Genomic DNA, 16,274 nt, shown 5'->3' with positions numbered 1-16,274 from the left:
ATCCCTGAGGACTCGGACAAAGCACGTCGACCCCGGGATTTGGATAAGATCTCCAAGATCTACGCATATTCGGAGTATCTGTCCTATTTGGATACAAATTCCAACTTAGGAAGATAGCCTCCAACTTAGGAAGACGAGACTGTTTAGGAATATCTTCCTAAATAGGACTCCTGTCTGAATAAGGAAGGACACTCCTAATCAGGGTCAAACCCTACTAAATAGGAATCACTTTCCTACTACAACTCTGCAAGGTATACATTCGACTACTATAAAAGGAGATTGAGGTATGCCTAAACAGACAACTTATAACAAATACAATTATTCTCCCTTAAGCCTAAACTGACTTAAGCATCGGAGAGCTAATTGGACAAACCGTCCGATTAGCCATCTACACTGTTTTGCAGGATTAATGCCGTCGAGATGCCGGAATCCATCAATAATAAAATGTCAATGAAATATGATACACCAATAATTACATGCCAAGGTGAAGCTGTGATAATCATATGATAAGATGATACAGTGATAATCATATAATAATGTGATACCGTAATTTTTATTTAGTTTATATAATTTTTGATTATGTTATTAATATAATAAAATATCTAAATATTAGCATAAATTTTTAAATTATAAAATATTTGATAAAAAATGAAAAGAAAATGTTTTAGTTGTTGGTAATTTATAATCTGCATATTTGTTAATTTAAAGAATGAAGAAATAAAAAGAAATAAAAAAACTGGACATTTGAATAAATAAAAATTTAAATTTGTCAACAATTTGTAATGGGACATCACATGCATGGTACGCAGAGAGAAAGGACAAAGAGAGTGTGTGTGAGAGAGAGTGGAAAAAAAATTGTCAGATTACACATGTTATAGTCAGAATATAATTTTAATTTCTTTAGACACGGGTATACAAACACAAAAAAATTTAAAAACGTGACGTATTTTCATTGACTTTTCTGCATTGAGGTATAAAATCCTATTATTTTTAGATAAAAATAAATTTCTAAATCTCTCAATATAAAACCTTGATAGAAATTTGACTTGGATAACAATTTGCCCTTCAACTTGTAAGTAATGGACAATTAACACATAAATTAACTTTGTTGACATATCAATACACAAACTTGATAATCATAGGCAATGTCTATTTTGGCAAATTAACTTATAAATTAAGAGGGCAAATTGCCGATTTCAAAGACAAAACTTACAAATTGAGGAGACAAATTTCCAAAATGGGACAGACTGTATATAATCACCAAGTTCGTGGACTAATTTGTCCATAAATTAATTTATATATTAATTGTTCATTACTTACAAATTTAGGAAGCATATTGCCACTTAAGTTATAGAAGTTTTATATCAATAAAAATGAAGGAGCAAGTATTATTGAGTATATTTTATAAATCAAATGTTCCCTCTAATTTTCTCTAAAAGATATAGTAATACATTATTACGCACAAGAATATGACTGTCTATTCACATTTAATTTTGAAGATGCCATAATTAGGAATCTAACTACAATCTAGTTGCAATCAAAACTCTGCCTGTACTTTTTTTTTCTAATTTTTAGATTTTGTTATCAAATTTTTTGGGCTGTTGTCATTTTCACCAACTATTTATCCTTTTATTTGAATTTTTTTATAATCTAATGTTTTTATTCTTAAATGAGCGGTTTAATTTTTTTAATAGTTTATGTTTACTTTTTTTAGTTGGGTCTTTTTTTCGAATCTCAAAAAAAAATTCAATGTATTGATCAAATATAAAAAAAATTAGGTGTAGTTATAAAACAGATGAAGAAAAATATGTTCTTGTTAGGTCAATTGAAAATTACAAATTTTGCATTTCAAATTGCCAAATATTTTATCTAAAATAAAATTTATATATATGTAATATTTATTATAAGATCATATAATCATAGGATTTACCTCCCTCACATTAATCTATAGAGTAACTAATAAGACTGTTAACATTAGGCAACAAGGAAATGATAAATTCTTTAAAGCCTACCATAAACTACTAATTAGTCAGTTTAGCAAGCATCCTGTTAGAATGATAGAGTTGGATACTCCACCGACAGATGAACAAATAGGAAATTCAGTCACATTATCGGAATCAGAAAGTATCAAATGCAGTTCAAACAAGGACCACATACCGAGTCGTAATAGCCAAGGAAAATTTTTGTCGATGTGCACGGCCTCTCTTTATTTACATTGTTATTTACATAATCAGATAATTACGAAGACCTTTGAAACAGTTACAACCTGCAGGCAAATGTGATGAGCATTTTCCAATTACAAACAGAAAAATTGCGCATGCACTGAGTATAGTATCAGTGTATCACAGGCCCCGATTATAAATTAATTCCATTTAGAACTTTCACAAAAGGAGGAGTCAGTTTCATAAACAAAATTTATAACTGAAACAACAAACCCGACAAATTGGATAAGGAACAGAAAACGGTGCAGAACAGAATCTTTACCTAATTCATCTCTAAGGTTAACGCCAGTACTGCGCCCATCTATGAATTGTCTCCACCATTTGAGGAAACAGAGCACTAACACTTTCGTTGATAACATCCTGGAAAAAGTGTATGGCAGCCTCATCATCCAGATCCAGGCGGAACTTCTCTTGAAGCTGTAAGAATTGACAGAGGAATCATAAGAAAGATCGATGCAGTCCTGGTCGAATCACATACCACAATGGTAAGGGAAGTTACCTTAAGAATGCTCTTTTCAGGATCCGTAGCAATATCGGGTATATTGGAGCCAGCCATCAGATGGAATAGATTCAAAAACAGGTTATTAGATTTTCTAAGAATGTTGTATGCTTCGCAACAATATGATTTGAAACGAGTATAAAATTGGCTGCAAAAGAAAGAGCAGGAAAATCCAGTCAAACATCAACTAATATGCGACATGGACACCACACATAACATATAGTTCTGATTGTCTAGTGCAGTGAGCTGGATATTAAAATTAAGAATAAAAAATTAAACCCAAAAGTAGGTGAAAGAAAAGGACCTTTCTGCACCACCCATAGCCTCAACCATCTCCTTGCAGAGCTTCATTGGTGGTGGGAATGGCTTTGGATCTCGGCCAAGAATAAAACCAAAATCAACATGGAATAGACGCCCATCATCCCTAAGAAGAAGGTTGTCCAGGTGCCTGCCAAGCAAAAATTATAGCCCCCTTAAAAACTTAAATATCTAATTGAATCATTCAGCACAAAACCTATTACTTTAATATGCTAGAATGACTATGAACACAATATCAATTTCAATAGCAGAAAGTTATGCATAGAGTTCTAACAGTACAATGTCGCAAATATTCAAATGGCACATGAAAAATCATTCCTACTACACAAACAAATAAAGGAAACACTACTTTTCCAATTTCTTTTTCCTTCCATTTATGAGTATAAGTCCATCCATAAGACAGCAAAAGCACATGCTTAACCATACATTGCACCACTAACACTGGCAATGCGCATTAAATTTTTTAAATGTAAGTACCATGCACATGTGATCAGTAAATCAAGCATAAAACCTCACTTAACTTATCTTTTAACTAAAAAAGATAATTCACCAGAACTTTCTCATAACCCTTGGGCCTGGATTATATAATTTTGATTCAGTTTCTATTCAAAGCTCCACGATGTGTAAAATCTAGATGTAGTGTTTACAGTACATAAAGTTGGTTGGCTACTTTCGGTCCAATCCACTTCTTCTCAAAAGGCATACTATGTAATGAAAATGTTGAGGTGCTTAGCTGAAGTGGCATCACAGTATCTAAACATTTTAATATACCTCAAAAAATGATTACCTGTCTCCAATTCCCAGTATGTACGTGATGACGGAGTAGCCAGCACAGCTTTTTATAAATGTTTCAAGGCAGGTGGCTGTAATTCCAAATGGTCCATGTTCATCAGGATGAAATTTCTGCAAATAACTTATAATGCTGCGGTGCTCAGAGAGAATCTGGATTTCAAGAGAAAACTATCACATCAATACATTGCAGGTCATTGTTTCAATATAACTATGGATTAAGTTCTGACAACTAATCCCCAACGGGGAACATGAACAAAGAACAGTAAGGCAAACAAACTAAAGATCCTTATCCCTAACAAATACAATCATTTAAAATGCAAAAGAATCTAGGTTGCAATTCAACAAAAAAATTAATTCTTCACATATAAGCACTATTAACGCATGAGGAGTAGTATGTAATGCTACTTTAATCAGTTTTACTATGCTATAGCTTCAGTTTACCATTATAGTAATTCTTTGTCTGTATGTATGAGAAGGGAAGCACCTCTCAGCTCCATTAATTTGAAAAACGAGGAAATTGAACATGAAGACTGGACTAGACATCAAAAGAACCACATCTTCAGGATCAAATACCTGAGCCAAAGATCGTGATGGTATGAATTCAAGCATGCCTTCATCTTGTCCGGTAGCCAGCACCTTATATGGAGTTAAATGAAGGTCAAGGTTTTCCAACTTGAGCAGACGATCCATCAGTGATACCATTTGGATAACCTGAAAGAACATACACATAATCTTTTCAAGAAAACCATGGCATCTTATTGCCCCACCCTGCTCTTATTGTTATGCCCTTAAATGATGCACCAGTGTATTTGTCGAATATCATCACCCTTCTTATTCACAGACCTGATTTAAATTGCATAATAGTGCTAAGCATTTACCAATTGGTCTTGTCGAATATCATCACCCTTCTTAAATATGACTTTGCAAGTTCCGCCGCTTTGCGTCCGGAAAGTCAAACGTAATGGATGCAATGCACTCTTAAATATTGATGACTCTGATGGTACAATCCCAGTGATGAGGCCACCGGGAGTAAGTGGTGATCGAATTGGCTGAAAACATAACATACCAAAACGTCACTTGCACATAATGACCAAACCTTTACCAGCCATCTACAGATCAGCATACACTAGCAAATGTATATTACAGAGAAAAATCAGTAAAAAAGCAACCATCAATTCAATATTTACCTCCTCAAAATAGGTAAGTTCACTAAGAAGACCAGAGAGAAGTTGTCTAAGCTTTTCAATCTTCTTCTGGGTGTTACCTCGCACATTCCTTACATCTCTCATAATAGAGCACAACTGAGCTGTCAATTCTTTCTGACGCAACAAACTATTCCATACCTTGAATCCATCTTCTCCATTTGGGCCATCCGCCAACTGCAAATGAAGCGGATATAATCACCTCACTGACAGATACAATTAAACCAACTATGTTGCTATCCAATATCCACTATGGTAAACTTAAATTAATTTAGCACCATTTGGTATCTTGCTATTTTATTTTTTCATAACAAATGCACGGGCCTCATTGCCAAAGGGATTTTTTCCCCTTTCTTTATTCTGCTTTTTAGGATGTACACGTGTCTCATTGTTTTTGTGAAGCTGGTCACAGGGTGAAAGAGGCTTCTAATTTGATTCCATTTCATTCTCACAAGGGAGGAGCAGAAGTTTACAAACAAAGCATAGACTCTAACCTTCCCTGCTATACTTGCTAAGTTTACTTGTTAAGCTTTAAGAAGCTCCTATGAATGATTGAAATGGATAATCTGTATTTTTTATAGAACATCTGAAATATTAAAACCGTCTACATATCCATATGAAGGCAATGTTCATTAGCATTGCTAATTTTACTTCTGATATATCATAATCTTTCATCTTGGCATTTTTGGAGCTAAGTGATAATTAATCTTATTTCTGATATTTATTATAAGTTGCGTTTGGTATAGTTAAATTAAATGCATAGGAAAAAAAATCTTATATAGTAGGTCCTTTGCAGAAATAACTATATAATACCATAAGAAACCTGAACATATACCTTAATATTCTCTTCTAGGATCTCATAGGTGCAGAAACAGCGTTTGGCATATGCAGGGTCATGGTCATGAAGTTCAACATAAAGATACCAACGAAGATAGCTGGCCAACTCAATATTATTTATTGCTGTGAAAGTACCAAAACCAGGCTCAGATTCAACAGACAATATATATAGCATATAAATGTGCGCGCCCGCATGCAACTGCAAGATTGAACAGACATGCATATTATTATGTCCAGTATATTACATACAGCGGTGGACAAGGAACTGCGAAAGGCGAGATTTATCAGAGCGTTCAAAGCGAAGGGCCTGAACCAATTGAAGTAAGTAACACTGAAGCTCTTCGTCATCAGCTCTTTCAAGAACGCTGACAGCATATGCACGAACCTGTAAACCGAAGTCCCAATCAGCCATATCTAGTTGCAGTACGATAAATACAAGATATCAACGATTATGCATATGATTGTACCAAAGGTATGGCCGAATAATTCTCAACATTCAAAAGTTTCTTGTCTAGATATCATGTGCCTAGTTGCCTAATGAATTCTAGACCACTATGCGCTATAATGAAAAATCAAATTCTATTCAACTATTTTAAAAAAAGTATTTGGATCTTTTTCAATGATTTAATGGTGATCATCTAATTACAGCACCTAGAAATTGAAGTTTGCGGAGTTTTCACTTTCAAGTAATAACCATGAAGGAAAATTTTCTCAAAGTACCATGTTCTAAGATCGTCTAAATCTAATAAGAAAAAGCCGCCAACTGTGATTATTAATTTGATAAGGAAAGAGACAGAAGGCACAGGCGCCATCATGTGCACACCTACCTCTTCACTTCCAAAAACAGGCGACAGAAGCTCTAGGGCGTCACAGACATCAATTGTCTCCCACCTACCCATCATATCCAGTGCCTGTTTTGCTTCCTGCAAACACATTATGACAGCAATATTAAAAAAGTGTCTAAACTTATTCACCATTAGTATCAACCTACATAAAAATTAATATAAAATAGCATAAAAAAGTAGGCTGTAGAGACCAAAACAAATGCTCCCTCCGTCCCAATAGAGTTGTTCACTTTGAGAATTATTTTTTCCCAAAACTCTTGTCCACTTCTAAAAATTAACAATTCTTAAATTCAATCTTCCTATACTTTTCCTATTTAAAATCCATTATCTATAAATAAATTGAAAGTGGACTCTACATTAAATAAGGGTATGATAAGAAAAGTAGAGAAAATATTAAAAAATCAATAATAATAATTGTGTTTTCTTAAACTCTGTGATAAAGGCAAAATGGACAACTCTATTGGGATGGAGGGAGTAATTAGAATCAAAAATATACCACTAATAGTACAATCAATCAATTCAACCTGACAATTGTACTAAGAGCTACCACAAAGTTTTTTTAGCATTTCTCCTTACATGTAGGTCTTCAATATAAACTAAACATGTACCTGGACATCACTCCATTCAACACAACGTAGAAACTTTGTGAGAGCCTTCTTCTCAGACATCAATGAGAAACGGAATTTCCACAGGAGCTGTCTCTCGTCTCCACTTAGAGTCCTTGTTGGTGGGTATTTTAGAATCCTCTGTATTGATCTTACATTAGGAAAAACAAAAGCAAGTAAAATTATAGAATTCTGATATATGACAATCAAAAATGTTAAGGACCATCAGTTGCATCACGATAAGACAATAAAAAATTCAGCCATTACGCAGCACAAAACCTTACACGAGAATTCCAAGTACATCATATGTTAAACACACCTTCACTCAGCAGTTTCTATAGATGCAAAATTATAATCAAACCTTTGATTGTGTAACTGAGATAGCCCAATAAATCAATATTTTGCTCTATCCAAAAAGGAGATATTAACCAGAAAGGTACAACCTTGAACCTTCTAAAGACCCTAATCAACGTTAGCTAGCTATTCATTTCCATGTTAGGTAAATTTTCTTACTTTCGTTCATTGGAGCTTGGCTTCAGATCCCTGTCAATAATTCCACGGGTTAGACTTCTTGCCAACTTTAGTTGCTTGTGCTCAGAAGGATTTATCTTGCCCATTTCTGGATCCCACACAATAACAAGTTCATTTGTTGAAGCTATTGGAGATGGCAACAGGAAGTTTGCTCCTGATTCCTAAACATTGTACAAAAAAGATTAAAACCATAAAATTTTGGTACTGGTCATCAATGTGATGGTCCTTTTTTTATATAATACAAGTGGCAATATCTGTCAGCACCAAACAGAACAATTTTAGTCAAAAATAAGGCTGTACTTCGTTAACTTCTATAGACGTTAAAGACGAGTGATAAGAGTTGACACATAATCTAATTTACAATATTCAGGAGGCATTGCAATTCAATATACGACAATGTTTCAGACCAGGCCTATTAATCCAGAAACTTTAAGAAGCCGCATATAGAAGCATGTAGATTGAAAAAAACATTAAGCTATTCTACTAAACAGATATATATATATATATATATATATATCATAGTTATTAAAGGCGTTAGGCGACCCGAGGCGACGAGGGGTCCTAAAGCCTGAGGCGCAAGGCGCGAGGCGAGGCGAAAGCCTTTTGGAAATAAGGCGACCAACTAATATGAATATATATATATAAAAACCCTATATATTTTTAAAAAGTTCAAGTATAAATTGTATTTTCTGGACTTAAAAATATTTTTAATTTACATTTAAAAGGCTAAATTGGCCTTTTTTGTTAAAAAGAAGAGTCATTTGAAAACTTAACCATTATTGATGTTAAAAACAACCCATTTATTATAGACTAAAGCCTTTAAATGTATAATATTGGTCTTGGGCTGGCTAAAGGAGGCCCAATAAGACATTAAGGAACCTCTATTCTCTTTCCCTAACCTATTCCAACTTTCCAAACCCTAGACATAGCACCGCCGCACTTCTTCTTCTTCTTCCTTCATTTTCTTTTTCATCTGTTTTTTTTTTCTTGAAGTTTCTGGGTAACAGAGGTCACAAAGGCGCGCGCCTCTGGCCTCTGGCCTCTCGCCTGAGGCGATTGAGGCGCGCGCCTTTGTGACATCGCCCGCCTTTGGGCAGTTGAGGCGACTCGGCCATCGCCTGAGTCGCCTCTCGCCTGAGGCGCGCCTCAGGCGCGCCTTTAATAACTATGATATATATATATGTGGAGCTAAACAAGATCAAAGTTTCTATAAAATTTCCAAAGCAGTAAGACACTGTAGCACAAATGCTATAAGGTGAGGCAGGTCATCACAGGTCGTAAGCTCAAACTCTGCAAATCAGAAAATTCAGCTAGGCAAGCGACACAAGCATAGCCAATAGAAGATGAATATTCATTGTTATGAAAAACCCCCTTAAATATTAATCAAGAGAAACTCAAATTTCTAAAATAGTTACACATTAGCATGCTGCCAGAGAAAATTTAAACAAAAAAATAGTACGCCAAGATAGTTATTTGGAGACTATTGGTGGGCAATACCTGAAAAACAACTCGATGTTCGAAGCCACAAAAATCAATAACCAAGTATAAGTGAGAACTTCCATTTCTAGAGCTCTCGCGTTCCTTGATTTTCTCCAAAGCCTTGAATGTCAGACGGTCAAGCCAATCAACGGATGGGATCTGTTTCCTCTCGTATTTATTCACAAGCTTTTCTAAACGCTCTAACTCTCCCCGCTCATGCCTAGGAACCTAATATTACCAGTATGCAAGTAAACTTTACAGCACAAAACATCCCAAGAAACATACTTTGTATTTGCATTAAAAAGCTACAAGATCAAGAACCTTTCCAGGAGTGGCTGTAGGAAATGATCCATCGGCTTCTTTTCCTAGCCAAAGCCTAAGCTTTTGCTTGCCAGTTTTGAGTTGCATCTTGCTGTTGAAGAGAAGAATGGTAGCCCCACCAATCAATCCCTCATCTTTCCCGCATGAAACATCCCAAACCTAATTTTAAGGTAGTATTTAGTTATCCATAGAAGTAAAAACCCTATTAAAAAGGGCAAAATAGCATGCAAATTCTTTCTACAAATTCATAAAGAAGAGGCATATTCGTATTTAAAGTTTAATTCAAAACTAAACCTTAATAAGAAACAATATTAACCAGTTAATCTACATAACTTACAGTAAAAGCAAGCTGCGAATGGGCAGTTAAGTCACGATATTTAGTACTCAACGTAATCAACTCATTCCAACGATATGACACTCCACTTGACTCGAGCCTAATTATAAATAGAATCACCAAAAACAAAATTACAAACACAAAAAAAATAAAAATTTCATCAAAACTTTAATTAAATTAATCAATTGAAACATAAATGTTACCTAGTTCTCATTGGAAGACCAAATGGAGCTCCATCGATATACAATGCACACTCCACATACAGCTCCGCCTTTCTGTCATCTGTTATTGCAGAATCAATTCCTGCAAAAAATGGAGCAACAATTAGTCAAATTTAAAGCTTAAACTAAAACGTAAAATTGAAAAAAAATAGGGTTTTAAGTACTTAAACCTGAATTAGGAGATTTAGTAGAAGGCAGCAATCCTTCTAATCTCTCAACGCGAAAGGTTACCGGCAGATTTATATCGCATGATAGGAAGAATCGGAACTCGTTTCCACTCATGATTACTGAGTTAATTTAATTTCATGAATTAAGGGTTTTGATAATTTTAAAATTGGGTGTAATTTTTTTTTTGGCAAAAATTGGGTGTAATTGGAAATTTTAATTTTTGTTTTGTAGTAGCAGAGAGGAGTTGGGACTTGAGAGGAGTAACATCTGAGATGACCGGAGAAGGCAACGGTTTTTATACGCTACGGCCACGTAAGCATGTATTGATGATCAACTGATTGGTTGGGTTTGGGTTTGGGTTTGGGTTTGGGTTTGGGTTTGGGTTTGGGTTTGGGTTTGGGTTTGGGTTTGGATGGGTGAAATCATTTTTCAGGTTCCTAAACTCTTTTGAGAAAGGATATTTTGTCAAATCGAATCAAAATGGTCGGCTCGGTTACTTTTTGCTCGGTTTACATTAAGACCTAAATGCAACTTTTATAAGTGTTAAAATCGAAATGGAACCAAATATCTAAATTTTTATTCTCACATTAAACCAAACTAAATTTGTCGATTTGCTTTGATTATTTGATTTTGGCCAGTTTTTTGCATACGTAAAAAATAAATATTGAAAATAATTTATGATCTAACCTTTGAACCGGCGATTTAACCGGTTCAACTATCGGTTCAGTTAGGGTCAGCTTATTCACTTCACTCTAATCCCGTCAAATTACATTTTTGGTATTTAATATCAACCGAACCAAACAGTTGATTGTTTTTCGGTTTTAACTGCCGGTTCAATTTTTTAAGGCTTAAGGTCTGAAAAACTACCGACCTTTTAATTTTTTTTCAATAGCACCCCCACTTATAATTTTTTCAATAGCACTCTATTTTGTATTTTTGGCTTTCAATAACATTCTAAATTAAAAAAATTAGATGATTTGATTACTATAAGGATGAAAATTTTCAAAAAAACTAAATTTAAAGGTGAAATTATACTTTTTTCTACTTGTACACTTTTAAACAAGTCCTTTAACTTAAATATATTCAAATAAGTTCTCGATAAATGAGTTTAATTTGATGATTTATGGTGTTATTGAAAGTCAAAAATACAAAATAGGGTAAAATTGACTGTTTTACAAGGTCGGGGTGCTATTGAAAGCCAAAAATACGAAATAGGGTGCTATTGAAGAAATTACAAGTTTTTCAGACCTTAAACCATATTTTAATCATTGATTCTATTTATTATAACCGCTTTTGACATGGCTTAACAAATTTAGACATTTAAAAGTACTTGTTTGAATTTATGTAAATACAATTTGAAAATAAACTAATCTAATGTTTATTAATACTTCATTTTTATTTTTGATAGAAATAAATTGATTAATTCTTAGAGCAATTTACCATTTAGAAAAATAAGTAAATAAATTATTTTATTTATTCTGAATATAATGTTAATTTATTCATACAATCAATAAATTGGTGACTCTAATGTTAATTTATTCATACAAGCAATAATTTCTCAAATTTAAGAAGTTAGGTTTCAATTTGTAAGTCGTGACTGGGTGGCTCATATGGTGGCTAAACAAGCCTTTTTCGATGAGTGCTTCTACAGTAATCATCATTTACTTTTAAACTGGCTCACTCAGTTTTATTGAGAAGTCAAATAAATTGGTGATGAAATCTACAATTGTAGTAGTAAGGCATTCTCAAGGTCGTCGTGGAAATCTTGAAAAGTCCGGAGGTCTGCGTTGCATATAAGCCGTCTTCCCTTCATTGCCTTCCTCAGTGCCGTAGAATATCAGTGTCGAATTCCCGGCAAGTTCCTGGAAAATAAGTCATGGTTTCAATATAATCAATCCAACAAAGAAATGCAAATTTGATGGTACCTGGAGTCCTGCATGTCCGTCGTCGACTGCATTAAGAGCTGACTTCAGTAATCGAATTGCAGTTGGACTATTCTTTAGTATCTGTCGACACCATTTTACTGTTTCTTCCTCCAATTTTTCCAGCTGCAGAAATATATTCACCAGGAAGGAAAAGATCGAGATCAGTATTGTTGAGGCCTATGTTGCACGGAAATGCTGAAACGAAAACGCTTAAACATGAAACGTTCAAATGAAAAATGCGGAAATGAGAAACATATATTTTTATACTACATATAAATGGAGACTCGACAAGTTTCCATGCAAGATAGGTGAACTCACAGGGACAACAGTATTGACAAGCCCCATTTTCTCTGCTTCAGAAGCTGTATAGAACCTTGCCAGATACCACATCTCGCGCGCCTTTTTTGGTCCGACCTGTTTAACAGAAATCATGTTTGATCAATGAAGAAAGTATATGGAATCTGCTCGAGATATGCCAGAAAAGGCAAACACAACATATGTTTAAAACCAAAAACATATATGTAGTAGCTGCATACCAATCTGGACATGATAGAACTTCCATAACCAGCATCAAAGCTTCCAACCTGTAATCTCACATAAACAAAAAAAGGCATTGAATTGACTTGCTATGTAACACGGAAATGGAGAACACCGTTAAGGGAAATACGGAAATGTAAGACTCGAGAACTTTTGCAAGTTACAATGCTTGATTTGGTCTGGAAGAGAAATTGAATCAAGTAGAGAATGAGAGCACAAAAGGTTACCTTTGGACCAGTTTGGCCAAAAATAGCATTATCTGCTGCAATAGTGAGATCACAGACCATGTGCAACACATGCCCTCCTCCTACAGCATAACCTGCAACCTGATTTGTACTGAATTGAATATTGTAATTAAGTAAAACAATATGTGATCGTCTCATGAGTTTTGCCTTTCTGGCAAGTAACTATGAATCTTGGCCTATATTTTACGGAAACTTTGTATTTATAACTTAATTGTTGTAAAAGATATTTTTCTTTATGCGGCATATGAAACCATACGGCATATTTCCAGCTAATTTCAAGGATTCAAAATTCAAACACAACTGATTTGCCAAATTAACAAGAGCATACCATTGCTATTACGGGTTTGGGAAGCCGCCGAATCTGTACCTGCATAACGTTGATCAACCAAAACAAGTTAAAACAGCTACACTAAATGATTGAAAATGAAAAACATTACATCCAACATCATATCATGATTTTATGGCATTGAAGCTTTTGAAAAAACAGAAAAGATACAGACTTTATTGCACAAATCAAACATGGAAAACAATAATTAATACTGATATGAAGTATAATTTAGGTTTATTACTTGCAAGTCCAGAACATTGAGACGACCCATATCATTAGGATCAGCATAACCATCTGGAGTTCTTAATGACTGGTCACCACCACTGCAAAAAGCTTTCGTTCCCTACAGCAACATTTTCATTCACAAATTATATCCTTTAAACACAACTCTCCAAAGAAATTTGCATCAAGAAATCCATTAGATAGGACTTAAGTGTCACTTTGTCTCATCAACTTGCACCCAGTGAGCAATTAATACCAAAAATAACTTTTTTCAAATTATTAGTCCCTTAAATTTGTCGATTTTTATCAATTAGACCAAAATGTATCACTTAAAAAAGTCGGTAAATATATACACCAACTATCATTTATTGGCAAATCGTTAAAGAGTGAAAATTCTGCGAAAATTGATGATGTGGAAGCCGGAGTTGGCCACATCATTCACACATTAAAATGCACCATTTTGAAAATCCACCATTATTTTGCTCAGCAGGCGTAGCTTGGAGTGAGAGTGTAAATTTTCACCGGATTTTCAATTAATGTATCAATTTGCCAAGAAATAAACGTGATGAAATTGCAAAAATGTATATATGAATTTACATGTAAATAACCCATTTAAAAAAAACTTTTGGGAGCTAATTATCTAGTAATTTGGGTTAAGTGATTAAAATTAATAAGTTTAGTGAATAAATTAACAAAAAAGGTCAACTTTTGTGTTAATTACTCAAGGCATGCAAATTTAGAAGGCAAAATAATATTTAAGTACTTTAAATAAAATAAAATAAAATAAAACTAAATTTATAACTGAGCAAAAATACCTTGCCAGTTAAAATGATAACCCCAATAGAACTATCATCTCTAGCGTCATTAAACGCACGAATCATCTCCTTAACAGTCTGAGGCCTAAATGCATTTCTTCTCTCTGGCCTATTTATAGTAATCTACACAAAAACCAACATCACATATCATATTCATTTTTGGTGACAAAGACTCACTCCTTTGAACCGAAATTCAAAAACACTGTTAAATCCCGAAATGCGAACCGCCAAGTTCACATTCGGCAATTCTGGACAATAATGGTCAGCAGTCACAAGACTCCCGACCACTCTATTTATTAGAAATAGCATAGTCCGAGTTTGAACCGCAACTATAGCATTTAGATGGCCGAGACCATTAGACCAAATCCGAGTGGGCATATATATTACTCCACGCATTTATACCATTTGAGGTATAGCTCGTTGCTCGTTGGTGCATATATCATATTTATTTAAGCTAAAAACACATAATTCATAAAAGATCAAACCTTAGCAATCCCATCACCAACTGCTTTCTCATAAACAATGTCAGTAAACTCTTTCTCATACTCATCAAAAGCAACTCTCCATACAACTTCTTTACCAGAAACTTCTCCATGGATTCTATGATAGCTATCATCCATTGAAGAAGAAGCATTGGATAAGCTAATAATCTTCTCCTGTACTTGTTGTGAAGCTGCATGAACTGGATTCAAATGGTTATTAACACAGGCCAGTCTCCTTCTCAATGAATTCACCTCATTTTCAGACAGTTTTGCCATTGAAAAATGTTGAAAGTGTAAGTGTTGGACTCTGTAGTTCTCAAGAGACTATTTTTCTTTGTGGGTTTGGTCAGAGACGTTGAATATGGCGGGCAAGTCTTATCTTTTCTGCGATTGGATTGTATTTGGATTGTATTTGGATTGTATTTGATAAGGTACTATGATAGGCAAACGACACCGTTTGAATCAGAGTGTATGGAATCTAAAACGGCGCCAAGTGGCTCCGTTTCAGACAAAAAAAGGCAGGGTTGAAGAGGAAAATTGTAACTGATCATAAAGATCTCTGCTTTCTGTAAAAGTAAAATGTAAATTTTTATCTTTGCTTTTGGGCAGGAACTGGGTGATGAACAAAATCAGGTAAAAGTTCTTGTCTTGTGTTGAGCAAGTTTTCTTTTTTGTAATGTTTCATGAAAAAGTTTTGATTTTTATTTCTGGATTTTGTGAGGAAAAAATTGAATGAATTTTGGGTGTTTATATTGTTCTGAGTTTAGATTAGTGGAGGTTATATATGATTTAAAGAATAATCAGGATTTGTAGTTGCTGAAATCAGGCTTGTGAAAGCCATTACTTTTGGGATTCAAAACATTCTTTTGAGCAAAATAAGGGAATCAATGTCGTTTGGTTGGAGATGCACATGAACTTTAAGTCTTGAAGTCGTTTTTGCCGGTTTAAGCAGCTTTTGTTGCCATTCAAGTGCATCTTTATTTACATATATATATATATATATATATATATATATATATATATTCCATTACTATCCATTATTTGATGAATGAGAAAACCACTAGCTCGTATTCTGGTTAATTTGGAAAATGGAGGCTGATATGTAGCCAGAAGTAAAAATAGTTAATCATGAAGAATATGTGGAACTGTCGATCCATCTTGGTCGAAGAATTATCTGATTGCTAGTGTTTTGAATTCTTGATCATGACCAAATTAGCTTCCTTTGTCATATGTAAAAGATTTTTCGTGAAGTTTGCTTGAGACTCATACATGTTAGTTTTTCATAGATGTTGATTTCAATTTATGTTTTTTTTCGGGTGACGACATTGAAAGCTCAATTATTCACT

The 16,274-nt window shown here is 34.2% G+C and overlaps 2 protein-coding genes across 3 annotated transcripts; both read right to left on the bottom strand.

Moving 5' to 3' along the window:
• Window positions 1-2,089: 2,089 nt before the first annotated feature.
• Window positions 2,090-10,649, bottom strand: LOC126655960 (phosphatidylinositol 3-kinase, root isoform). 2 transcript variants are annotated; one of them, XM_050350379.1, is made up of 18 exons: window positions 10,377-10,649; window positions 10,189-10,288; window positions 9,989-10,085; window positions 9,652-9,810; window positions 9,349-9,558; window positions 7,834-8,012; window positions 7,324-7,471; window positions 6,698-6,793; window positions 6,120-6,255; window positions 5,869-5,993; window positions 5,019-5,210; window positions 4,710-4,880; window positions 4,405-4,542; window positions 3,827-3,981; window positions 3,026-3,169; window positions 2,722-2,869; window positions 2,485-2,639; window positions 2,090-2,266 (listed from the first exon to the last, which is right to left on the bottom strand). In XM_050350379.1, the coding sequence occupies exons 1-17, from the start codon at window positions 10,486-10,488 to the stop codon at window positions 2,502-2,504; spliced, it is 2,448 nt and encodes an 815-aa protein (XP_050206336.1). In that variant the 5' UTR covers window positions 10,489-10,649; the 3' UTR covers window positions 2,090-2,266; window positions 2,485-2,501. The 2 variants fall into 2 exon arrangements, with proteins under 2 accessions (XP_050206336.1, XP_050206335.1); XM_050350378.1 differs by having other exon boundaries at window positions 2,090-2,639.
• A 1,244-nt stretch (window positions 10,650-11,893) lies between these two features.
• LOC126654955 (1,4-dihydroxy-2-naphthoyl-CoA synthase, peroxisomal) lies at window positions 11,894-15,568 on the bottom strand. Its single transcript, XM_050348962.2, has 9 exons — window positions 14,932-15,568; window positions 14,447-14,569; window positions 13,651-13,752; window positions 13,410-13,448; window positions 13,064-13,162; window positions 12,836-12,883; window positions 12,618-12,713; window positions 12,300-12,422; window positions 11,894-12,236 (listed from the first exon to the last, which is right to left on the bottom strand). Exons 1-9 carry the CDS (start codon window positions 15,202-15,204, stop codon window positions 12,120-12,122), a joined length of 1,020 nt encoding a protein of 339 aa, XP_050204919.1. The 5' UTR covers window positions 15,205-15,568; the 3' UTR covers window positions 11,894-12,119.
• Window positions 15,569-16,274: the final 706 nt, after the last annotated feature.

The sequence above is a fragment of the Mercurialis annua genome, linkage group LG7, assembly GCF_937616625.2.
Source record: "Mercurialis annua linkage group LG7, ddMerAnnu1.2, whole genome shotgun sequence".
Lineage (NCBI taxonomy): Eukaryota > Viridiplantae > Streptophyta > Magnoliopsida > Malpighiales > Euphorbiaceae > Mercurialis > Mercurialis annua.
Note: the sequence above shows the minus strand (reverse complement) of the source record. Positions and strands in the feature narration are given on the sequence as shown.

Bases quoted from the DNA above. Each gene is read 5' to 3' on its own strand.
- LOC126655960 (XM_050350378.1), bottom strand. From the start codon at position 10,488: ATGAGTGGAAACGAGTTCCGATTCTTCCTATCATGCGATATAAATCTG. The intron at 9,559-9,651 runs GTTCTTGATCTT...TGGTAATATTAG, and splicing joins CTACAGCCACTCCTGGAAAG to GTTCCTAGGCATGAGCGGGG. The intron at 2,870-3,025 runs GTCCTTTTCTTT...TTTCTTTTGCAG, and splicing joins GCTATGGGTGGTGCAGAAAG to CCAATTTTATACTCGTTTCA.
- LOC126654955 (XM_050348962.2), bottom strand. From the start codon at position 15,204: ATGGCAAAACTGTCTGAAAATGAGGTGAATTCATTGAGAAGGAGACTG. The intron at 13,449-13,650 runs GTAATAAACCTA...AACGTTATGCAG, and splicing joins TCAATGTTCTGGACTTGCAA to GTACAGATTCGGCGGCTTCC. The intron at 12,714-12,835 runs GTATGCAGCTAC...TCTGTTAAACAG, and splicing joins GTTCTATCATGTCCAGATTG to GTCGGACCAAAAAAGGCGCG.